Source organism: Strigops habroptila, chromosome 4, assembly GCF_004027225.2.
Source record: "Strigops habroptila isolate Jane chromosome 4, bStrHab1.2.pri, whole genome shotgun sequence".
Taxonomy (NCBI): domain Eukaryota; kingdom Metazoa; phylum Chordata; class Aves; order Psittaciformes; family Psittacidae; genus Strigops; species Strigops habroptila.
The window spans coordinates 22,419,443-22,445,491 of record NC_046358.1 but is presented as its reverse complement, the minus strand read 5'-3'; the positions used below and the strand labels follow the sequence as shown (position 1 = coordinate 22,445,491).

The 26,049-nt window shown below is 47.5% G+C and overlaps 1 protein-coding gene across 1 annotated transcript; it reads left to right on the top strand.

Moving 5' to 3' along the window:
• The first annotated feature begins 1,344 nt into the window (after window positions 1-1,344).
• On the top strand, window positions 1,345-25,760 carry EXOC3L4 (exocyst complex component 3 like 4). The gene is made up of 12 exons (XM_030484662.1): window positions 1,345-1,374; window positions 2,585-2,968; window positions 6,379-7,030; window positions 10,031-10,148; window positions 11,229-11,354; window positions 12,343-12,443; window positions 14,697-14,792; window positions 16,754-16,868; window positions 18,946-19,068; window positions 19,743-19,895; window positions 20,791-20,912; window positions 23,016-25,760. Exons 2-12 carry the CDS (start codon window positions 2,617-2,619, stop codon window positions 23,176-23,178), a joined length of 2,121 nt encoding a protein of 706 aa, XP_030340522.1. The 5' UTR covers window positions 1,345-1,374; window positions 2,585-2,616; the 3' UTR covers window positions 23,179-25,760.
• Window positions 25,761-26,049: the final 289 nt, after the last annotated feature.

Here is a 26,049-nt window from a genome sequence, read left to right as displayed (position 1 = left end):
TGTAGCACACAACCACTATAATGTCTCTTGTCCCTGTCCTTCCTTTACTCCTGGCCCATAAGTTCTTGGTCAGCTCCTTATCCATCCCCACACAGATGGAGATGCACCCCAGCATGTCACTGACATAGAGGACAACACCCTCTCCTTATGTCCCCATCCTGTCCTTCCCAAAGAGCCTGTATCTCCATTCCAACACTCCAGTCATAGGAACAATCCCACCACTTTTCTGTGATGCTAATAAGATCATAGCCCTGCAGGCATGAGCACATTTCTTGTTTATTCCCCATGCTATGTGCATTTGCATAGAGGCATTTAATTTGGGCCCCTGATGAAGCCAACTTACCGGCTGGAGTGGCAGGAATTCCTTTGTGCTCTCCTCTTGCTTTACACCAGGACCTTGGAAACTTGGGGCTACCCTGTGTGCCCAGCTGGGCACCTCAGGCTCCCCAGGGTTAAATCACTTACACCACTCAGTGACAAGCCAAGTGACTGTTCAATGTCATTTAAGCCTTCCGGACCCCTCTTTTGATCCTTTGCTTTGAGTTTCCTCCATGGTACCCAAAAGCTCTGGCAGGGTAGAAGAAACCAGGGCCAGCACCCATCCCCATGGAAATAAGCACCCCTGGGGCAAAGTGAGGAGCGGGAAGGTGAATATATAAATATATAACGTGGGACAGAGCACTCCCAGCCCCTCACTCACAACTGGCAAACATTACTGAGACCAAGCCACCCATGACCTCCGGAAATGTGGCAGAAGGGGGTGAAATGCAGCCATTCCCCCATGGCTGCTCCAGGGCTGCTTTTGGACCCCCACACCCAGACACGACAGGGCTTCACCCCACAAGGGCAGGACCAGGTGCCAAAATCTTTCTCCTACCAGCTCAGCTGAGCAGCTCACCCCATTGTTGAACCTGTAGTCTTACCTGCAAGGTAAATAATTAACCTTGGAACTCACTCAACATTCCTCCCCCCCTGCCACATCTCTTCCTTTTTTTTAAATGCCTAGTCAGAATGAAAGTGAAACAGTGCCAGAGTCTCTCCTGGGGAGGTAATAGGTGAAGGTGCTGGAGGTCTTGCGTGTCTGGGGACAGGTCTGCTTTTTCCCACTTCCAACAGCCGTTTTCAAGAGGTCAAATGAGAATGGAGCACAGCGCTATTCCTGGAGGGAGCTCCTCGGCCAGCGTGGGTGTGCGGCACAGTGCTCCAGATAGCTGAGGTGGGTGAGCTCATGTGGACCTCCGCCCTGTGGAGCTGCCCACCCGCCACCACGTCTCCCTGTGATCTTCTGTGGCACAGAGCTGCTCTCAGTTGCTGTGGATCATGCCTGCATTATCCCAGCTCGCTGTGGAGAGGATCGGTTTGGTCAGTACCTGGGTGTGTATCCCTTCTCTTTCCTCGCCCATGGGCTCACATCTTATGTTTCTCCTTCCCTGGCTCCCTCCACTGCACAGCTCACCCCTTTGATCATTGCTGCTGTTCCGCTCTGGCCACAGAGCCCCCATGCAGGGTTTGAGATAGGGACTCACCCCCCTTCCTACTGAAATCCCTGGAAAATAGGGTCCCCTCCTCTCCCTCCCACCCCCTGACTAGGCTGTGATGGGCTGAGCTCCTGAGCATTTAATGAATGATTAAGTATTCCCCTGAGGGGGTGTGACGCACAGTCTGAGCCCCACTGTGTGATCGGCTCAGCAAACCCATGGGAAGATGCAATCTCTGCAGTTTACAGCCTGTGAAATAACCATGCACAAGGGAGCAAAACTCTGTCCAAAGTCAGATCAAAAAAGGATGAGATCTATTTCCAAAGTCCCAACATGCCTGTTCACTGCAATCATATTTCAATCTCTGGCTCCTGTGAGCTGCACAGACCCAAGTCAGGCAGTTCCTGGGTGACTTCAGACAATAGCTGTTTCTAATGATTTAAACATATTACTGAGCTGCCTTGAGCCTGCTGTGGGGAAATGTGACTGATGTGAACCCTTACTGCACCATATAGCCTCCTGCACTGTAACCATGATGGGCTGGAGTGAGGAAATGTGGGCTTCAGGGGGCTAGAGCAGAGCTCAGCCACACACCAGGCACCGCTCAACCACAGGCCACCTTCCAGCAGTGTCAGCTCAGGGCTTGAGCAGGGCAGAAACAGCAGCACAACCCAAAGCTGCTGTAACCACAACAGAAAGTGACAACACCTCAGTGGGACCCAGGGAAGGTTATCATTCCTGCTTGGCTGGAAATCCACCTAGAAGAATGGAAAGTAAAAACATACCTTGTTACCAACCAAAATGGCATGTTTACACAGATTTCAGTGTCTGTGATGGTTACTGATTCCTTGGTGCTGGAGAAACAGCTGCCACTTGCCTGATTTATGGAGTTAAGCAGAGCTTTCCAGAGCTAAAAGTAGGCCAGCACGTGGTGTCTGTGGGTAGAGAGATTGTTTTAGTAGCTGTGGGCTGCAAAGACTTGCTCTGTCCTTCTATTAGGCAGAGGAAAGGGATGGGCCACATTTTCAGTCCAGGACTGACTTTGGAGACACTGTAATACCCTGTTATGAATGTCTTGCCTAATTTTGCTGTTTTATGCATTTCAGTGATTTGGGAAAACCCCTTGTTGAAAGAAAAGATGAATAGAAGTACAGAGTTAGACCCAAGGAGCGTGACCTCGGAACCAGTCTCTCCGACAAACAGTGCAGGGGAGGAAACGAGGGAGGTTGCCTCTGAGCTGAGCAGCCCAAGTTTGCATAGCATGGACAGTGGGTTCTTTGAAAGAGGTATTAAAACAACGTTAAGTATCCGGAAATCAAAGCGAAGTCTGAACAAAGAGAAAGAAAAGGAAGGTACTGGCACTTGGAAAGGAAAACGACTTTCTTTGCGATTCACCAAGAGCTATGAGAACAAAACTACAATCTATAATGGCATGCAGGAGGTTAGTGAGAAGACAGAAGCACAGCCCATTCAAGGAAAACCTCTTTCAGGTAAGAAGCAAAACCATCAGTGTAATATATGTAACCTTCAAGTAATTCACTTTGCAAATCTTGGGCCCAACAGAGGTGCTAAAGAACAGGCATTTCATTGTGGGGCAGAGACAGTGAGGGTAACTCCCCTGCACAAACTCGTTCGGGTGATACCTGGCCCAGCCTGGGCAGGTCACCTGCCACTGAACATGCTGCTCTGTGGCCTCCACTGCATTAGTTTAAGCATATCAACAGCCTAACTCATGTATCAGCTCGCGTATCAGTGGAAATATCACCCATCATACATATCAGTCACCAATGTGCGGAGCACAGTTTGGGAGCTGCTGGTCTGACAATATCTAGAAGTGCAATATGGGCTCTTCCTACACTGTTGCCTGCATTGCACTTCTGGGCAATTTCTGATCTTCAGCTCTCAGACTGATAGTCTGCAGTATGTACTCTGTGCATTGCTGCAAGGTCTTGATGGGGAAAAGGGTGGTTTAGATATGCTCTGGTTCGGCAGCTCCACCTTGGTTCCTAACCTTAGAGATTACCTTACAAAGAGACCTCCACATATACTTTGCTCTCTTACAGTGATGCTCTCTTACAGTGACTTTTGATCTATTTTTCTCACACCAGCGGTGCTGCAAGTATTTATGTGATTTGTTTTCCTCCAGCTGGCTACTCCCATGTGTTTTGTCAGCATTATACAGATAGGTCTTTGTCAAATTATAATAATGACCTTCAGCATAGCTCTCACTTTTCCCCAGGTGTGGGTAAACTGCAATGACTTTGATCTTGCTTTAAGCACCGCGCTCCTCTACCTTCTTAAGGCAGAGGCACTACAATGCATCCACCAGGAGGTAGACTGAGGTGGGTCAACATGCTTGACCTTTCCTCAGCCTAAATTTCTAGAAAGAAATTCTTGGTCTACTGCATAGGATGTCATGGGGATTGGATAGGAGGGCTGGCATTGCCTCATTGCTGTAATGTGCTCTACTGTGCCATAAAGTTATTTACTGTTTTGCACTGATAGATTGTGAGGTTGGTAAGCTGGATCTGAGCCCATCTCATAAACTTTGCTAGTCTGTTCTCAAAGGGTCATAGGTGAGTGGCAGGAAAGGTTACCATAAGCCATTTTCATTTTCTTCAATAAACAGGCTGAGGAATTGCATTAATAAGGCCCATACTGTGCCCAATAACTCGTGCTTGGCCTAGACTAGAGCAGCTCCATCAGAAACACATCCCATCCTGAGATAAATATGGCAAGCAACGGAGACTTCACCATGTGCACCATTAAGCTGCATAATGGTTAATTGCCTTTCAATTGTCTTCCTTCAAATACCAGCTGGCTGGTCTTGTATTGCTAAATTAAAGATCCATTTAGCACCCAATATCACCTCCCTGAATAATTATCCTAGATGGTAATTAAATGGTGTTTTTTCACTTTGATAAACAGAACAGAATGTATTCCTTTAGTCTCTCACTGCAAGTACTTGTGCAAACATGGGTTTTATATTAATTTATCTAGAAGAGACTAAGTTAATTGCCACAGTCTCCCTCCCCTCTGAGCACAGAAGCAACTGTAGCTCCATAAAGGCATTCAAAGCCCTATGCCTTCTATGCTAAATCCATAGTTGGGTTATTCGGCATACTTCTGTCTTCATACAGATATTTTATTCTGCATAGATTATTTGGTGCATATGGTATAAAACCTGTTTGCAGACAAGCCCAAGGATATCAATTATGGGCTACAAACCAGTCCTTCATATCTTTTTTGAATGATCTCCATTTTTTCTGTATCATTTTATATCTCTGAGTCTCAGAAGCAGTGGCCACACATGCCTAAATAATACCTTTTCCCTTCTCCTCTTTAATATTTGCTTCATGCCCAGTATCACAGTGGGATCTCCTGTTCAGAGCATCTGTTTTGATGATGGAGATGGTGAGATCTTCCCAGGGCCTCTCAAAAGCTAGCAGTGCTCTTGGATCTTCTCAACACATGGCAAATACTTCTTATATTAGTGGCAAATACGCAGTGGTCACCACTTGGAAAACAAATGTCCCTGGTGAGAGGCAGTGCTTGGCATCTGACTATAGGTTTATATACAGGCGGTGAACAGCCAGGTCACCCAACCCTGAAACATCCCAGGTGGGTGGACTTCACATATTTTGGTGTTTCTTATTTCCTCCTGCTGGGACCCTGGGACCACCATCCCAGAGACTCTCCTCATTCCCCAGCCAAAGGGTTAGTTCAGACTGCAATGACTGCAATAACTGCAGAGCTGAGAAGCTGTGGCTTCTGGTTCTCCAGAAGTCCCTCTTTTTGCTTGAGAGAAGCCTGAGGGCCACAGGCATTCACAGAACATCCGAATGTCTGGAACAGGTAAGAGGCATCTTGAAGAGGCCATTTGCTATGGCAGGCACAGGCTTGGAAGGGGTGGCAGGCCATGGATAGGCTAGACTCTGGCTTGCTGCCTTGGTCCCTACATCTCAAGGAGTTCTCATAACGCAAATCACCAGGAACAACCTCTGTAGTTTGCATTGGAATTTTGCTCGGCCCTCAGAAATGCAGGAGCCAGTTTAGCTGTGATATTAGTTGTGTATGTCTCTGAGGAAAACTTGACAATGCAAAAAATCAAGACAGGAGGGGAGTCCAGGGTTTGCCCAAGGTTACATCTGAACTGGGAATGTTCCCAAAAACGTATCAACAGCATACCCAAGCCAGTATCCCACTCCCCTAGGGCTTTGGTATCTCTGGAGGACATGCTGTGGGTAGGCTGGGGGCAGACATGACCATCTAGTGTCTGACTGGTGGCTCAGAAGGCTCAAAGAGGTCTGTCCTGCTGTGCTCCCTCCAGCCAGACCCTGGGCACTCTCTCTGCCTTCTCAGTCAACAGGCTAAAGCACCTTTTCAGCCAGACGTGCCAGAGTTGGGCTGCACCGCCACGGCCAGCTCAGCAGCAGAGCTGTGCTGAGCACCTTGGTATGCTGGGAAACAAGGGCATCCGTACTAAAGCGAATCCTGCTGGTAGAGTACATCCCAAACTGTCCCTGCTGCCAGTCCCACTTCAGCTCAACACTGTCAGACAGGCAGAGCCAAAGGCGGTTTTATGCAGCCTGAGGCCCCAGTGTCCCTCTCTGCAGTCTTGTTAGCCATCGCTTGAGGTTTTCCTGCGGGCCTATAATAATTTTATTTTATATTTCCTACCTCTGAAACCAGCAGTTTAGAGATGTGAGTCAATTTGCAGTAATCACATTTCCACTGCTTTGTCTCCTGTGTCAAACAGGAACTGGGCATTCAGGGGTCTCTGTCTTAGGGGCGCTGCTGGGACCTGGCTACTCAGAGCAGCCTTGCAGCCTCCCTGTTACCGACCTGTCAATCACCTAATGCCTGCTTTGTCCCAACCCCTACCCCCTTCTTTCTGCAGTAATGGAAATCAATGAACTTATTCAGAAAAGGCAACTTTTGGAAGCATTTGCAAGCATCAAGTACTTGGAAGATGAGACTATCACTGAACGGGATGCTGAGAAATACAAAGATAACCCCCAGGAGTTTGTACGGAAATCCAAGGATGTAGATATGCTTTATAACTCCATCACAAATGTGATCCAGGCCATCGTGGTGGGAACACTGGAGCATCCCACTGTAGAGGATACCATGCTGACCTCCCTGGTGACTTTAATTGCCTATGAAGAGGCAGCTCATCCTAATACAGGCAATGCTGGAGGTCCTGGGTCAGACTTGCTTGGTGTGCCCAGAAAGTGGAGGGAGGCATGGAGGGAAGCTATCAATGAGAGTGCTAGAAAAAGGGTCCTGAGGGTACCCATGGCACTGAAGGAAGAAGAGAGTTCTTGGCTTAACCTTCACTTGGATTTCCTCCAGAAACACCTGAGTGAAGACTTACTGAAAATCAAGCTGTCAGTAAAAAAGTGTTATCCGGAGGAGTACCAGGTGTGTGACATGTATGTGGAGGCTTTTCATAAGGCCATTGCCTCACACTTGCAAGACCTCTCCCAGAGACCACTGGAATTCAACGAGCTCTACACCTTGCTCAACTGGGTGGCCAACACCTACTGCAGGTAAGCTGCTGCGCTTGCCACACTGCCTCAGCCTCCTCCAGAGCATGGCAGGGCCACAGGGTATATCAAGAGCACTGAGCTATTTTCAGCTTTTTAAGCAAGGAGGAGAGACACAGTCACTTCTACAATAGAGCCAGATAGCTAATCTATTAATAGGTGGGGACAAAGGTTTGTAGATAAAGCATTTGCTGCTTTTCACAGATTAAATTACCCTGTTTTCCCCTCCCTCTCCCACTTGCTGTTCTGACATAGAATAATAGAATTGTTTAGGTTGGAAAAGACCTTTAAGATCATTGAGTCCAACTGCTAACCCAACACTGCCAAATCCACCGCTAAACCATGTCCCTAAGTGCCACATCTACACATCTTTTCAATACCTCCAGGGATGGTGACTTCACCACTTCTCTAGGCAGCCTGTTCCAATGCTTCTTGACAACCCTTTTGGTGAAGAAATTTTTCCTCATATCCAATCTAAACCTCCCCTGGCACAGCTTGAGGCCATTTCCAGGAAGCTCCTCCTTGCAGCTCTGATAAACCTACTCCCTTTCTGCAAATATTTTGCAAAGTCCTGCAGCTGCTTGGTGACTTTTCCAGGCGCAGGGAGGGACCTGTGGGAGAGCCCTGCCTTCTTCCTGTTTAATTAAAACTCTGATGCATTTGGAAACAGGCCATGTTACCCCCCATGCTCAGAGGTCAGAGTCATCTTGAGGAGGCGCCAAGACATCACCATGTGGAATTGGCCACATTAAAACAGAGGCTCTGGTTCAGACATGTCTGCTTGATGAATAGGAGGTCCGTAGGTTTTAGGACCTTTTAAAGCTCCCTTCAATTCAGGGGTGACTAAAGTATTCTATGAGCTTTATGGACATATCAAATACCATCCTCAGGGTACCCTGGGTGTTGGAGTAAAGGCAGGAATTCTTTGCAACAGCAGTAAAAACTGTGCTGCTGGACATTGCCTCCTTTTGCAGCCAAAGGAGACATCTAAGATAGGTACCTGTAGAAGGGCCAGGCACTGAGTGTCAGTGTCCTCAGCTGTTCACTCGCCTAGACCACAGCCCATCACTCCAGCTTCAAAGAGCTACCAGACTAAACCCAACGGATATACACAGTGGGTATATAGGAAAGAGAAGAGAGGGAACATCTGCAGGAGATGCATCTGGTAATAAGCGTCATGTAAAAACAGATGTGTCAAAGCAAAATCATGTTAGCCCTGGTAGCTGGTCTGCAGGCCTGAAACAGATGACCAACGATGGGACAGCACAAACCACCTGGCATCCCTCAAACAAACAAAAGAGGGAGGGAAGGCAAAAGTATCAATACTGAGCCAAACAGTGGGCAAAAATGGACAGGGAGGAGGGTGGTGGAGCAGAGCAAGCAGCAGCAACACTTGCCCAGAGCTCTCCTAGCCTGGGATAGCTTTTGGGTCAGGAGCGTTTGCACTGCAGATGGTCGTTGTTTTGAGCAGCCCTCAACAGATTTCTTCTGTGAACTTGTCAGTTGCTCCTAAAACCCTATTTATGGTGTGGTGACTGTGATGACGTGTGTGACCCCCTCAGCATCGTAGCACTAGCTGACAAGCGTTATGGTAGGACTGCAGTGGGAATTGGCACTCCAACTCACTGCCCTTCTCCCTCTTGTGTCCCCTGCCGGTCTCGTCTGGAGGGAAATTCCTGCATAACCCCAGCCCCCGGGGAACTGTACTGCACCCCAACATTACAGGAGAGGGGGGAAGAAACAAGCTTCAGCAGCCAGGTTCTGCACCAAAGTGCCCCTATAGTATTTCTCTGCCTTGCTGTGAAAGAGCTTATTGAGAGCCTGCAGCTGTTTAGGGCACTGCTTGCAATCACCTTGCTGGGTTGGGCTGTTTCCATTTGATTTTCCCATTCTAAAAGAACTTCATCCCCTCTTGGGACCCATCTCAAAAAAAAAGAAATTGTCTGGCTCAAACTCATTATCGATGCTACAATTCAAACAAATAGAAAAAAAAGAAACTGGAGAATAAGCTCCTCAAGAATACATTTGAGCCAGTCCTTTCACTCACGGTGGAGAGTTTGTATTTAAATCCATGGTGTCCTTTTTTTTTGTAGGACATTGCAGCTGTGTTCCCTGTTAACCAGCTTACTGCTTGCAACTCAAGTCCCACATTCATCAAGTGCACGAATATTTTCTTATTTCTGCTCTCCACCTTCATCACCCTGAAAGATACAATGCTTCCATGGTCCATGGCAGCTGACAAGGGTAGCACATTCAATTGTACAGGCTAATAACGGGTTTCTCACCCCAGAGGGAGAAGCACAAGCACTCCCTCCCTTTCCCTGCCTCCCCACTAATCAGCTGGCCTGATTACATGGGCGATGCAGAGGAAAGTGAGTGGTAAAGTCATGTGTCAGCTGAGCGACTTTGGAGTCAGGCTCTGTAGCTACACATCCACCGACCGCTTCCATCTGTGGAAGAACCATGATGCTGCCTTGGCCCATGTTCCAGGCATGGGAATGCCTTACAGAGGCTGCCCTGTGCAGAGCAGGACCTGCTCTGCCACCTCACATTGTTAAGGATAATGCACAGGGGAAAATAACAGCCTGACAGAAGCTGTAATGTGACACTGGAGAGGAGCCAGGGAGATCAGCTAACTCCAAAGCAGCACACTGCTACAGGAATTACCCTGAAAGGCATTTTGCAAGCTCGTAGGCAAATGAATCAGCTTCAGGTTGTTTATTTTAAAAAGTAAATTCGTATGGCACTTTTCATGTCCAAACAACTCAGAAGCCTCATGATTTCTAAGGTGGGCTGGAACCTTAGATCATTTTGATTTTGAATAATTAGGATTTTGAATAGTGAGGAAAGATTTTCTTGTTAAAGCTTGAAAACAAGCATCACAATTTTAGCTTTAAGTGTATTTCTCACGGCTTAATAATTATGTAGCTCATGCCACATGAATATTCCATCAGTTTACTCACATTCTGAGGCCACATAATTTGTTCTTTTGAATCTTTCCAGTGAACTCTTTCTGGGTAACCCTGATCTCAAACCAGAAGTTAAGACAGAAAACCTGTCCCTGCTGTTAACACCAGCTGTTTGGGATAAACTGAAAAATGACTACATCACTTCTGCAAAGGTGAGAGTGTTGACCTTGTCCCCACATGCCCCCAGGGAAGGTGTGGGAGCCCCAACCTCTCATCAAAGGTCTTGGATGGCTGCATCGTGGTTTGTAGCTCCACCAGGTGCCGAGTCCTGCCAGGACCATGCAGAATGGCCTTTAGTCAAAAGCAAAAAAGTCCTGAACACCAATTCGGGGAGCAAAGCAGGCCGTGTGCCTGAATCTGGATAATCACAGAGCCAAAGGGACTGTACCAGAACCATACAGAGGCTTACCAAAAGGTCATATCTGGGCTTCATCAGATTGAATGCACTGCAAAGCCGGATGTAAAGGCATTTTAGCTGCTGCTTTCACAGTGTGTGATCTCCAGCACATCTGAGGTTTAGAAAACAGACAGCTTTGGGCATGGTTTAGGCATGGTTTAGGCCGACAGCTTTGGGCATGGCCCTGCCAGAGGACTTCCGCATGGTTCAGCTCCTCCTAGGAAGCCCCTTCTTCAGTTGCCTCTCTGCCATTCTTGGCTGGGACCCTTTGTAAGACTATGTGCTTTCCTGGCTCTTTGCTGGGCTCAGACATTTTCTCGCAAACCATTTCTGAAACAGGGCACTGCTCAAGGTGAGCTCAAGGTACCCAGCTTATTCAGTTATTAGTATTGCTCCATCTTGCTGGTGAAGGATCATTTCATTTTACTGGCAACAAGACTGATTTATCAGCCAGCACTGAACAGTGTTGCCGCTTCCTTGAGTGGCTGTGCTGCCAGAAAGGACCAGTTTAATCTTTAATCCTGACCTTGTGTATTAAATTTGCTGGAGAACTTTGCAATCAAGCAGTCAAACAGCTGACAAAACGTTTCTTTGCCAGGAGAACTATTCTCCCTTGATTCGTACTTTGCCCCCACACAGCACGGCTCCTCATTTTTCCTGAGATCCTGTGTAGACCTACAGGGTCTGGAGCAAGACCTTTGACGTTGCTTACCTTCCTGCACCACACACACAAGCCTTATGCACATGCCAACAGAGCAAAATGTAGTGATGCACTTTACTCATGCTTGATTCATTATCCTGAGCTGAACGTTTCCTTCCTATGTTATACATTTAGGGAAAAATAAAAAGCTATTTTGGAAACATCCTGAGACTGGAGGTCACGGAAAAGTGGGAGAAGGAAGTTCACCCAGAAGTGAAGGAAAACCTCTACCAGTCCTCGGTCTCCTTAGATATTCAAACGGTATTTAATGAGCTGGGGCAAAGTGCAGGGGGCTCTGTGGCTCCAGGGAAACGGGATCATTACCTTCTGGGGTGAAGGTACTGCCTCCTGCAATAATTTATGTTAGTCACGCACTGGCAGAATACATTAGAGCAGAAAATGCCATTTATTACAACTTTTAGCTCTCCCGCTTGCCTTCTAGCTGCAAATTAAACCTGCTGTCAATTGTGTCAGCAACATAATAGGCAACTGATTTTAAAGCCCTTAAATCTCTTTGATTAGAAAGAAGAAAGAGAAAGGAAAAAAGAGGTGGAAAGAAAAGGTTTGTTAGAAAAACCCCGTGGCTGAAAGCGCGTCTTTGTCCCGGGGCTGTGGCAGCCACAGAAAGGCCGTAGGCAGTGACAGCCACTCCAATTTAAACAGTACAAAAACAAAAGCTCCTACTAGCTTTAGGGACTAGAGGGTAATAAATCCAGGAGGGGGTTTGATTCATTCTCCTCACTCAAAAGGTTGAGTCATTTCAATTAAATGAGAGAGAGAAAGAAAGAAAATCAAAGAGTTTTGCCTGCTGCCATGACTCTTTTTCCATAGAGGAATATTACACATTGTGTGATCACTGGGAAGGCACGTCTGAATTGGATTAGCAGATGGGTAGGATGCCTCAGGAAGCGCCAGAGCAGGACGCCTCACTCCAGAGAGGCAGCAGGGTTGTGTGAATGGGAATTGGGGAGGAGCCCCAGTGCAAGCAAGGTTTCTGGGTGATGCCTGACCCTAGGCATCAATGATCAACGATTATGCCACAGATCAGTTTGTGCCTCTTGGCCCATTCTGGATTATTATTTTTACAACTGCCAGACAATAATGAAAAATACCTGGCAACAAGTGGGCCTTTTGCCCCTTTGCTGGGTGAGTCACTTTTATTAACCAAAGCTGTGTAAGATCTTTGTGAAGGATGTTGTGCTCTTGCTTGTCCCATTCACTGGAGGGCTTTCTTTGTGACCTTTTCTAGATCATCGGGGAGCACATGAAGATATCTAGAGCAATCAGCAGAAGCCTGGAAACAAAAATGCTTGACCTGTGCCTGGCAGAGCTGCACGAATTCATAGCAAGGTCATCGCCGCTCTGGGCAGCACATTCCTTTCAAATGAGTCCCACATTGGTAAAAAAGCAGGGAAAAGGTCCGTGCACTGGGCCAGATGCTGGCACCAAGCAGGCACAGGCCTGCTCCTGGGAGAATTAGAGATGACAATGAGCCCAATAATAAGCAAGCTGCAAAACAACTCAGCTGGAGTCATAAACAGACCCATATGGGACTCCTGGGAGTCCTAAAATCTAAGGTCAGAGCTCCAGGAAGTAGCTGCTGGCTGGAAAGAGATGGGACCACTGCGGTCCCATCCACCTGGGACCTTTGTGGTGTTGGATGCTGGTCTCTTGCAGCTGCAGCCGTGAGCAAGTAGCAGTTATGGACCCTCAGACCCAGAACCCTGCTTGCCCAAAACACCACCTAGGTGTCCCAGGGTGAGTCCTGCTGAGATGGTTTTTCTCTTGCAGATGGGACCCTCTGTGTTACACCCAGGCAAAACTTAAGGCTGAGTCTTTTAGAAATATACCCAGTATTTAGAAATATGTTAGCTAAAGGACACAGGACCCTGCATCTTTGCTGAAATGTTTTTCTGCTTGGTAGTCCCCAAGTTACGGCCTCAGATCTTACCCCGTGCAATGTGCTTTGGGGATGCTCTAGGGAAGGGTTTTGGCTCACAGAGGGTCCCAGCACAGCAACACGTTGCCCAGCTCCTCCTGTGGCACTGTGTTTTGGGGTGGTTGCAGCCACTTTCCAGAGCAGTCATCTGCAATGGAGAAAGGCTGTTTGGGATGAATCAGCTCCAAGAGAGACTAAAATGACTTTCTCTTTAACCTTTGAAGTTTCCCACCTGTGGCAGGCGCTGACTGGGGAGTTTGCTAATAGGCGTTTTGCAGGAGCAAGAAGGGGAAGCCTGAGAGCTGCTTTCTCAGGTCATGAACCCAGGGCATGCCAGGAGCCCAAAGTGCACTAAACAAAGTGCAGCGCTTTCCCTGTTCATATCTATATACCCCTTTCATATCTAGTAGCCTGGTGATCTACATTTGTCTCCCATGCCCTGAGCGAGTAGCGTAGTTCAAACCAGCTATTTGGCTTTGAAGTCTGTGTGGGTTTTTGAGGAGAAACACAGTACTGATGTTCCATCCATTTCTTCTTCTTCTCTCTTCCCCCACCCCCGTTTATTTGCTCCGCTTTCCTTTCCTTTCCTTTCCTTTCCTTTCCTTTCCTTTCCTTTCCTTTCCTTTCCTTTCCTTTCCTTTCCTTTCCTTTCCTTTCCTTTCCTTTCCTTTCCTTTCCTTCCTTTCCTTCCTTTCCTTTTTTCCTTTCCTTTTTTTCCTTTCCTTTCCCCTTTCCTTTCCCCTTTCCTTTCCCCTTTCCTTTCCCCTTTCCTTTCCCCTTTTCTTTTTCCTTTTCCTTTCCCCTTTCCTTTCCTTTCCCCTTTCCTCTCCTCTCCTCTTCTCTGTTCCTTTTTTCCTTTTTGTTATCCTTTTTAATATTTTTTCTTTTTTTCTTTTCTTTTCTTTTCTCCTTTTTTTTTAAAAAAACAACAAATTAGTGTAAAATGCAAGCCGCAGCATAAAGGGCTCCCATATGAAAGTGCCACTGAAACTTAAGCTTTTTCTTAAACCAACCCAAGATGCAAGCGGCTGAGGCCAGCCCAAGCAGGTTCCTTTACCTGACAAAGAATGGGACCACCAGGCAAAGGCAGCCTGAGCACACGGCCTCCTGCCAGCAGTGCAGACCCGGCTGTAAAACAGCTGTCAAAACTGTGACTGCTGTGCTACACAGAAAACAGCTACCTAACACACCATGCTGAGGTTACGGGCCAGGGAAAGGTACGTGTGCCTCCCCATTCCTATTCCTTTTCTGCTGGAAAATCAGCCCTGAGGTAAACCCTTTCCTTGTGTGCTTAAGAGGGCATAAATTATATTGGCCCAAAAGCCAGAGCAATGAAGAACCAGACTGATAAGCCTGAGTACCACAGCCACAATTAATCCCTCATTGTGAGGAAAAGGCAGAGATTTGGTGTGCTGAGATCCCTGGCATGTCTCCAAAAGTGCTGCATACCCACTCAGGCAAGCACACCCTAAACCCATAATTATCTGCCATCTATTCCCCTCCAGTGCACACACATGTTACGACAGCTGGAAAAAACATGTCCTTATGTGGAGGGGACAGGTTGGGCCAGCCACCAGTGTCTCCTGGCACCGCTGCGTACACAGAAGATGAGCAATCCTTAGTCCCCCCCACTGTTAGCATTACCTGCGTGTCTTCTCCTGCAGGTTCGAGGAGGAGTTTATGGCATGGAGCACTGCTCAGGACAGCCCCATCTTTGCACCCTATTTTGTTGCCTACATCAACAACTTCCATGACCTGCTGTAAGTCCACTCCCCCTGAACTGAGCCACTGCGTTGCTGGGGTCTGGGAGGGTGGCAGCATCCAGGAACAAAGACCAAGGTCTCCTTGGGGTGCCCCACTGGGTCCTCAGCCTACAGCCCTTCCTCACCTTATGGGGGCACACTCCCCAAGAGATGCAGATAAAAGTCATAAGGGTGAAGAGACAGAAGCAGGAATGGATCTGATGCATGCATGAAAGCTTTAAACTAATTTTCAGCCCACCTTTTTCAGGCTCAGAGGTGGGTTTATTTAATTTTTGGTTCTGTAGGTTAGCACCATAAACCCAGCAACACAGTATGAAGGCTGCTTTTGGCACTGGGCTGGAGGAAAATCTGTGAAACCACTCAACTTGCAAATAAACCCCTGCCATCACTGCTGGCAGTGGGAATTTCTAGACCTTTGCAGGTGTTATGAATGTTGTTTGAAGCCATGCATTGAAAAGGCCTGTGATAAGCAGGTATGCCCACCAGCTCTGACTATCAAAGACTCCCCCAGGGGGATGGTCTGCAGCCCACGGAGGCCCAGGGGCTTTCCAGCATCTGGGGTCGTCCCTGCCGTGCAGATGTGGTGCTTCAGAGGCAGATCCAGCCAACTGACACAGGGCTAAAGCCTGCTGTCCGGCCACCCTGGGTCGTTATCTCCAGCCCATGCCGCTGCGTTGCTGCCTGGCACGGCCTGCCGCAGGGGTGCTATCTATCTGCCAAATACCATTCAGGGCATGCAGAGGATTTCGTGTTGCGGTGTCTCACAGCGGCGATGGCTCCAGCCGCAGTGAGCACTACCGTCGGCAAGTCTCTAGATGGCAGGGTCTCCCCAGCAATGCTAACCTCGCCGTGGAGCTGCCTTTGTCTGCCCTCTCCTGCCCCTGCGGAAAATTGCCCTCCCTTTCCCTGCTGTGGACTGGAGATGTGGTGAAAGGAGAAGCCAGCCCAAGTCAGAGAGCTGGAAGGCGTTTGGGTGGTTTATTCCTGAGTCCAGCTAAATATTTGTCAGCCTAGGGTGATTAGTTGCTGGGCAGACGTAGGTGACCTAACAGCATGATTTTGGGGATGCTAGACCCAGACTTCAGGTGCTCAGCAGGAGTTACGGACCTGAGCCCCAGCCTGGGGCGAGAGGAATGCTGTGAGGTGTTTTGTAGTCCTGCCTGAGCAGCCTCAGATATATAAAATAGCTACCGGGCAGTGGCAGGAACCTGCCACACTCTGGTCACAGCAGTGGATGTGGCACATCCCAGGAAGCTCGGGGACCACTAGCATTTTGGTGGTGGTGCTGCCTTCGTTCCCCCTAGAGTGTGTTACAGTGAGGGGAAGGGATCGAAAGTGAGAAGAAAGCCAGGAACTCACAAGGTACCCCAAAGCTCACACATACTGCTGGGGATTTCATTAACCTCTCTGAAGTTGTGTTTTCTTTCTCATTAGTGTGAAAACTTGCAGAAGTGTGCACTGTCCCTAGGAAATTCTACAGGTTTCCACCTCAGTCGTTCACCATCCCCAGTGCTGCCAATAGATATTGTGTGAAATGAGTCAGCCAGGCTCTGGGGGACACAGGGTCAGCAGCTTTCCCTTCTTTGGCTTTATTATTTACTTCTCCCTTACCCCATAATCCCTGCTGTGCTCTCTCAGGTACCTGGAGATCATTTAGCAGAAGTGTTGCTCAAGTGAGAAAGTAACCAGACCACGCAACTGCTCCGCATGGTTGAACCGTCCCACCTGATGAGGAAATAGGTGGTTTTTTAAGCACAGTTACTCAGTTGTGATTGATTTTCCATGTATAGGATTGTGTAAAAGAGTCATTACTTTGACCCAGTAGGTGTTCCCAAGCGGAAGTACCAGATACATAAATTTACTTAAAAATAACACCCAAGATGTCAATCTGGATAAAATGGCAGTGTAATAGTTTACCTTTTAACATTAACCCCTTGGTGGTGTGTCTCTCTCTCTAGGTCGGGGTTAGAAGCAATATTTAAAGTCAACACTGAGGAACTGCAGAAGATTTTGGCAGCTGTGACAAGGAACTTCACAAGTGTTTTTTTAAATAAATTAAGAAACAAAGTACAGGTAAGAGGATCTTGGGCATATTATTTTGTAAATATAAGGGGTATGTGCAGGACCAGTGCAGCAGATGAGGGCCACTACCCTTCCTTTGTTTTGCCAAGTAGACCTCATTTTTCAGTGCATGGCATTATGCTCCCTCCAAAATGCATTGTGCCTAACATTTGTAGAAATCCTCCTTAACTCAAAGCAACACTGCCACGATCCTGGGAATTTTTTGCTATGAGCAATGATACATTTGTCAAGCTGTTTACTTAAGTACAATGGCAACCAAAAGAAAAGACTATTTAGTGGCTTCCAGCATCTCAGGCAAAGCAGTAGGGGGAAACCTTACCCATAGGGAAGCACTGAGAAGACAGCTGGACACAACCAATATGACATTTTTCCTTCTATCAAAATATTTGAATTTTTCAGGACTTTGATTTACGCTTACTTATTTGTAGATCTGCCATCACGGTCTATTACAGAATCATAGAACCATTTAGGTTGGAAAAGACCTTTAAGATCATCGAGTTATCAATCTCTTCAGACAGGTCGGAATTCATTCTGGTAGAAGTGATTTTTCCAGGCTGTTTCCATGGTGAAGACTGACTCTTTCAGTGTGAGGATGCTAAAGTTCTGATATCAGCTGATAAAGCTCTGATATCAGTTTAACTTGCATTAAGACACCCAAAAGGCAACTTGCTGTGATGCAGTTTGTGCTTCCTGGGTGATGCAGACAGCACTTTCTGCTCTCAGCTATGTGGGGTCCACTAGCCCTAGCTAGTATAACATGAGAAATGAAAGAAACTAAGCCTTTGGTCCCACCTTTTTTCATCTATCCTAACTCTGTTTCTAAATCACCAAGCATAAGAAGTCATTGCAGAAAGCAAGACGGTACCACAACTGCTCCTGTCTAAGTCAAGCCTGCCTAGCTAATGGGACTTTCCAGTAACTGCAGAGCTTGTTGGAGCCTAAGGGGCAGGCAAGGAAGGAGTCAAGCCAAGGCATTGAGCAACAGAGCCAAAATATCATGAGAACTGGGAGCAGACAAAGCATTTCTAAACAGCCCTCCAGCAGGAGGGAGCACAGCAGGAGGACAGAAGTTGGGGAATCATTGGGAAGGAGATTGCCAGGAATCTAAAGACAGAATCCTTAGAGCTAAGAGAAGTACACAGGGAATGTGCTGGAGAAGGGTTATTTTAGCCTTAGGATCCCCCTAGGGATATTTCCAGTCTCTTCCAGGTGTCCCCAGAAGCCTCTAGAAGATATTGCTGTGTTTATATGTGGAGACATGTTAGTTCTAGGGACTCAGCAAGGGAAGTAACCCACTGGGGACTTTTGGTCAGAGCACCTTGTACCCAAGGCAGATGGGAAATAGTGCCATCACTCCCACATCAGCACTGACCATAAGGCATCAAGCTGGGAATGCTCCCAGCTACTATTTCCCTCCCCCATCAGAGCAATGAACAGAAGTAAAATCACAGTGAGACTTTATACAGACACATGTGTCTGCAGACAGCCCCCTGGTATGCTTTGAGCAAGAGAAGTTCGATTTCCTTGTGGGGAAGGCTGGAGGGGTGATGGATTACTGGGATAATTTCCAACAGATTCACTACCAACTGACTTGCCATGTCCATAGCTAACGCAAACCCATGTAATGCTAGCATACATGGTTGCACACCACAGCCTATTCTAGCCATGCCTGATTAACATTCACACCTATTTCTTCATCATTATGATAGGAATACAAATATTTACCTAAAGAAACATAGCTCATGGATTAGAAAGCAGCACAAAGCAAGGAAATGAGGTGTCCCAAGTAAGCCTTTAATTCCAAAGCATCTCCTGTTCAGGGAGTGACGCTTCTGTCTGCACTGGGGAACCTACCCAGAAAGGGGAGATGTGGGTCTGAATTCGCTCAGGTGGAGAGAGAAACCCCTGGTGCCTAACTCCTGGTGTGTCTCACAGAGTTGGTGTGCTGTCGGTGCTCTGTGCTTTTTGGTTCGACCACCCCAAGCAGGCACATAGCTGTGTGCTTTAGACTAGTGCATTCGCTAATCTGAATATTACCGGTGCCATCGGTGAGTTGGTCCTTTTGCAGCCACTCCTTAAGAAACTCCTGACCAAGGACTGGATTTTGTCGACGGAAGGGCCGGACTCACTGGCGTCAGCAGTCTCGCAGTTCTCTGAGCACCTGCAGCACATGAGGGAGCCCATGGGGCAGGTAGGCAGCTGGTCCCATGCCCAGGAGCAGAGATGCTGGGGGGGTCCCACTGTCATTTTCAGGCTGTGGTCAGACCTGCAGCAGGGGCTGTTTATTTAACTGTGGGCGCTGCTGATCCAGGGGAGTTCAGCTATTACTGCACTTCAGCGTGAGCATAAGCAACACCTTTCCTTTCTGTAGTTTAAATCTGGGATCTGATTTCTTTAAAGAGGAGTGAAAAGCTTTGGTGAACATCATCACTGAGCATTACAATTCCACGAGTCGCCGGCTTATCGGCTCCTTTCACATCCATGCAGTTGTGGAATAAATGGGTAGGTGACAACAGCTCTATGTTTAAAATCTGCAAGCACTACCAAAACCTACTTTTAAAACAATCCTAAATATCCCCTGTTGCTACTGAGAGGCCAAATCACCAAGACAAAATCATGGGCTATTTCAGGGTGAGGCACATTTCCATGGCCATCACTCTGTGCCGGAACGAGCGCTGCGAGCAGCCAGCTCCCTTCAGCAGGGCCAGCCTGGGCAGCATGTGCTGACCGTGTGCTGCGTTCATGTACCTCGTCTGTGCCCTTGGCTGCTGCTAAAGACCAGAGGGCTTCCCCTGCCCTCTCTCACTGCCATGGCCTTGCATGGGAACCAGAGAAAAAATGTGAGATTTGCTCTTTTTTAACCAGGAGCTTCTACGTGATATTCATAAGTATGTGGTGAGGGAATACATCACACTGGTCATCAAACCCAGATGGAAAATGAACAGGGAGACTCGGCAGCGAGTGAGCAAGAAGATGAACCAGGAAGCCAGAATCCTTCATAATATGCTCATTGATCAGGTATGTGAGTTCCCTCCTGGCATCCCTTGGCTGCCCCATTCCCAGAAGTGAAATATCCCCACATGGCTTCCAGGGCACCCAGGAGGCAGGCTTTCGTGGAGAGCAAGCCTTAAGAAATGTGAAAGTGCTTAAAAGAGAGCAAGCAAAGTGGTTACTGCCAGTTCATGGTGTGGACTTTCAGCCTGGTGGCTACTCCGCAGTAGTGGGTTGTGCATGCTCAGCTGGCGGCTCTCTGATTGCAGCGCCCCATCTTTTAACACACTCCCAAGTGCATGGGTGCTTTGTGTAGGGTGGTTCATGTGCTGTAAGATCACACTCATCCTGTGGCAACTTCTTCCTGGGCCTATTCCCTTGGGGCAATGGGATGCAACCTGTCTTTAAAGGATCTCTGGCCTTGGTACAGCTTGTGGAGATGAGTCCATAGAGAAGGACCATCCAGGAAAACAGTCGGCATACAGGAAGGTGATGGGGAAAAAGTTGTGGTTGTTTTCATGTTTTGCGACTAGGTAACATTAGTCTGGGATTTTCAGGGAAGCCACAGTTGAATTCCTTGGATTTTGCAGAAAGTCAGGCAGCCAGGGCACTAAACCCCAGTGAGGCAGATCCCTCATGGAAATGAGGCACACGAAACTATTAGGCAGCAGGAGGTGAAGTCTCTGGCACACACTGCTGTGCCAGACCACAGCCACAACTCCCAGCCCAGCGTCTGGGTCACTGGGGTGCTCATGGGCATCAAGGAGTGCAGACTCCAGCCCCAGCAGAACTCCCGGGGGTGCCTTGCCATTGCCACCCAGCGCTGCTTTGTCCAGCACCCTGCTGTTCCCCAGCAGCACACTGGCCACCCCAGGGCAGTACAGCTCCCCCCTGATGCTCCCCTGTGCCTCTTTGTTCACAGGGCTCTGACTCTGACTGGCTCGTTCCCGCCATACACCACATTGCCAATATCATTGGGGAGAAGAAAAAAGACAAGATCAAGGAGTATGTCAAGGAGCTGTGTCAGGATTATCCAGATATCAGGTACATGAAACAGCAGATGCCAGAACAGATGGGCTTCATCCCAAAGAGTGCCAGCTTGCTCCATGCTTTGGCCAAGCTCTTCAGCTTCTCTTCTTTGCTGGTAGCCACACATCAGAGGTCAAGGTGCCAGAAACAGGGGAAATACCACCTTACTTTTCTTTATTTATGGCTGTATCATTTTTCTCTTTTCCCCATCTGCTGGATCCTATATAGCACACAAATTACCTCAAAAGCATTTACAGAACAGAACAGAACAGAATAGAATATTTCCATTTGAAAAGGCCTACAAGGATCACTAGTCCAACTGCCTGGCCACTTCAGGGCTGTCCAAAAGTTAAGGCATGTTGTTAAGGAGCATTGTCCAAATGCCTCTTAATCACTGACAGACTTGGGGAATTGACCACATTTCTAGGAAATCTGTTCTAGTGTGTGACCAAGCTCTGGGTAAAGAAATGCTGCCTAATGTCAGATCTAAAGCTCTCCTTGTACAGCTTTGAATCATTCCCATGCTTCCTATTGCTGGATACGTTTTTATTGCTCCAGATCAATCTTTTTTCATTGCAAAACTCCAGGCTACTTTTCAGTGCATCACCGGTATTAGCCCAGCTTGCCAACTTGAAAGCTCCAGCTTTGGAGCAAATAGTTTGTTTCCTGTTCCCAAGCTCAGACCTCAAAGTGGAGCAGACATTGACACAGTTCAGCTGCAGTTTCTGAAAGGGCCTCAACACAACCACTAAATGTTGGAATAAGTTACAAATTCTTTCTTTTGTACTTTCCATTTGCTGTTCCAAAGCAGCATCTGCAAAATTTAAGGCTACTGGAAAAGTAAATAGAGTGACTAGCTCTGTGCATGGCTAAGCAGCTGCATATGAGAAATTACCTTGTCTTCTGCAGCTTTCTACCAACCATTGAGAAGGAACATCAGTGGTACAGCTTGCAAAAAAATTCCACTTCATCTGAGTCATTTCAAGAAAAGACCAAAGGTTTTTGCGCTGGGCTGGTTACACAGCTCCTGTCGGATAATATTTATACAGTCAAAATACACCATAGATTTAACATATTGCTCAGAACACTGAAGTGGACCCTCAAATATTCAGGAAAAAAAAAAAGAAGACATTAAATATATTTTCTTTTCCCCAAAAATGAGGATCAAAATTTTTCATAAGTGTATTTAACTTGAGCAAGTCAGATATGCTTCAGGCTTATCCATGTGGGGAAATTCAAGAGATGGACTTGAAAAAGAATAATTTTTCCTGAGTAATTTTCTAGGTGAACACACCTATCCAACAACAACAACAAAAAAAAGCCTTAATCCCAGTGGCCAGACTAAGATGATGAAGGAGGCAGTGCCTCTTTTGGGAAGGATGGGGGAGGTAAATGATGGCTAGTCAGGCTTAGCTATTTGAAAACAATTTTCCAGGCAGAAAAGCCATTTACAAGGCAGTGATTGTGGTACTTTTTCATCAGTAGCCCTAGACTCAAGCCAGGTTTTAAGGCTCGTCATTTTCGTTGATCTATTCCCTTTATTAAGTAATATTATTTTATTTCCATTATTGAGTAATATTATTTTAACAATCAAGTCTGTAAAACGAGGAGGAACCTGCTCGACCCGCATTACTTCCTGTTCAGGTCTCTGGTAATTCTTCCCCTGAGCTCCTGGAGACGTTGCTGTATTTGTATATACTGAGATTACTGGAACAGGATATGTTTCCAAATTGGCTTTCCTAGCTCTAATCTAATTAGTGCCTATCAGCTTCCTAAACATTAGCACTTCCATTATTCAACTCAAAATAATCATCAAATAAAAGGTCCTCAGTCTCTCAGGAAAACTTGCAGATGACATCATATGTATGTGGAGACAGGAGGAATTCCCCGAAGTACCAGCAGCAGGAGCAGTGGTGTCCCACCAGCACAGGGTGGTAGGAGCTGATGCTCGCTGGCTCGGTACCTTCAGAGGCTGCAGATCCCCATGCAGCACGGTGAGGGGACGTTCCCAGGTGCTTTGCTATGGCCTTGCACCGTCTCCAGTACTGCTGTTGCTTGCTTACCTGTGGGCTGGTTTCGCTTGACAGGACTGAGCGAGGTCTTGTTTGGTTCCTGCAGGAAGGAGCACGTCCTGGCGATCCTCACGCTCCGGGGGCTGGGGCGCGCCAGGAGAGCGGCAATTTTTCGGCAAGGCTACCATGTGCCAGAGCGCCCCGATGGCGCGGAGGGCAGCACACTCTTCGCTGAAATTGATGTCCCAGTGATCATCAGCTGCTTCTAAACCAGAATCAAAACAGCACCCAGCATCCTCCCTCCTCCTATGCTGTCTCTACAGTATGATCCAAAACCTGCTCCCTGCCTCACTCCTCCGCAAGCATAACTTTTTGACTGTTGTGGAAAAAGGAGAAGTTTTCTGAAATTGCTACCCTGAGTTCAGAAACCAAAGGCAACAGACACACCAAGTCACTGACCTCCTGCAAGAGCTCCTGGGCAGCAACCCCAGCCCAGGTACTGCGTCTACCCTATGTTCGATACCGATTTTATTGCTAGGAGAATGCTCTGTTGTCTGGTCCAAGGTTGAGTCTCTTTTCAGGAAACAGGAGAAAACCAAAAGGAGTTCACTCAGAGCTATATTAAGGTTTGGACTGTGTGTTGTATAATTATATAGCAGCAGAGCAAGAGCCTCCTTCATAATCAGTGTCCCTGAGCAACCGAGGGGCAGGGATGTGGTAGCACCCAAGTCTTATTTCCTCCTCTGTGAACCAGCTGGCTGAGCTGGCATGACACAAGGTCAGTGACGTTGTGACCTGATCCACAAACCACTACCTGCCTGAGGAGGAAACCCTTGGAGGGTACCCAAATCCCACAGCTGGGATGTGCAGCACATGGACCACTCTGCACTCCAGGTTGGACCCCACGGCCTTTCTGGTTTTTCAGATTTTCCTCGCTTGTGGACTGCCTTGAAAAACTCCTGTTGGACCAAAAGACCTGTTCATGCCATTACAGCCTTTCTGTGTGGGCAGACATGTCTAGATTGGATGTGGAGGGAAGCTCCAAGTCCTCCTGCCCCAGGGGAAAGAGCCACCATTTTCTTGTACATTCAAAAGTATTTTAACAAATCTGGTACAATCTGACTGCAGTATGAGACCTAATGTGAGGTGGATAGGTGTAGTGGTACAGATCGGATCCTTAGTTGGTGTAAACCAGCGTGATCACTCCATTGATGGGCATGGAACACCACTGGTTTAACTCCATGAGGGATCCAAAGCGTTACATCCAGCATCTGCAAGGCAGACTAAAAGAAACCTCCCACAGCCTACAACCATACAAATGTGATTTTGGTTAATCCAATTTATCTTGTAGGTTGTCCTCCATAGTTAATCCAAGACTGTACAGAGACATGTTTATGATCTATCAATTAATGTGATAAATGCGGACATGGCATAACCTTGAAAACTAATTTGTTTGTTGCAGAGCTTAGGGCATCAGTAGTTAGCCTCTTCCATTTTCTTTGCTCCAGTTCGCACCAGTATAAATTTCAGCCCAGGTGAGCAGCAGGCACTGGTGACAGACCAAGGCAGCTGTTCTGACAGATAAGGAATACAGAGTGCACCTTTAATTCACGCTCATCATCTGGAAATTTTTCTAAGGAAGACTTACTGCCTCCACAGTCAAGAGGAGGTGTTTTTTTTAAAGATGGCTTTGAAATATAAGGTATAAATTGAGAGCTTGAGGCAGGAAATCCTAGGAGGAATTTTCTGTCCTGCATCCTTCTTTAATACAGCTCAAGACTATTCCTGTGAATCCTCGGCTTGGTGACTCTCTGTATTTGCTATGGAGAAGGAGAAGTAAAATCTCATCTGCCTCTCCTGTTAGTTATGCAGAGCTCAGGAACACTTTTGAACTCCCTTTCCCTGTCCCGGGTACATGGTGCAAGCAGGGAGCCCTGGATTACACTCCCCATGGGTGTTAGAGCTACAGCCCCCATCCCAACAGAGGGGAAGGGTGTCAGTGCTGAGAGATTTACATTTTATGTCAAAAGCATTGGCTAAGATGGGGAGATAAAAAGGGGATTTCAACTTTTGCATCCGCAGTCTGAGACATCTAAGACTGGATATTCAGAGTACAGGATTTAAGGCACTGAAGCCTCAGCGGGAGTTTTTGTGCATAAGAAATTTCCCTCTGCCCTGTGTGCATCTCTGATCCAAACACCTCATGCAAGGCATCTGCGACACAGAAATCTTCCCAAGTGCTTTAAATGTATACTGAGTTTTCAACCTTATTATTTTACTGGCAGTCTCTCCACAAAGCAGCTGCCTTTCCTCAGGCTCCAGCTGCCTGGCCCTGGGATTAGATAAGGCACTCGGCTTCCGTTTTCTAATAAAAGCAAGTTGCTACCCTGAAGTCATGGCAGAAAGCTGGGCACAATGATCTGCCTTTTGTCACAGCCTCTCCTGGGACACCCAGATCTCCTGCAGCCTGGCATCCTGTGAGCCAGTGGCAGGAGCACTGCCTGCTTCCTCTGGGAGCTGCTGCTCTCCTGCTGCTTGCTCTTGAGCAAAGCAATTTAAGGTTAACCCCATCAAGGCGAGACTAAGGTTCAGTCCCTCTCCTGCCTCTACAGCAATGCAAGCAGAGAGTAAGCTTCAGGGCAGTGAGGAGCAAGGGTCCCTCCCGGGCAGAAGGATGCTTGGCTGGGGCTGCCGAGCAGATCCTGGGGACACCCGAGCAAGGGGAGAGGAAGAGCTGTGCTCTCCGCAATGAGCTGCTGCTGTCCAGCTGTCTTCTGTGAAACACCTGGTGCTCATTAGGACCATTTTTCACATTCCAATAAAAAAGAGGAGAGGCCTCTCAGGGCTTTTATTGTGGAATATGTTACTCTTGTAGGAAAGTGCCAAGGAACCTACTTATTACCCTGTTAACTCCCTCTGTTTGTTTTTTCCCAGTGGTTTGCACAATCAGCCCTATTCCCATCCCAGCACACACAGTCACATTCCCCAACGGGAGGCAGAGCTCACTTATACCCTGGAGGGCCCAAGCCACCAACTGCAGATACATCCTCTGGTGAATAAGTCTTTCTCAAAAGTTTCCAACCAAGTTGAAGAGCCAAACTCTCTCCAGATTTAGCTTCTCAGGGGTGAACGCTGCATTT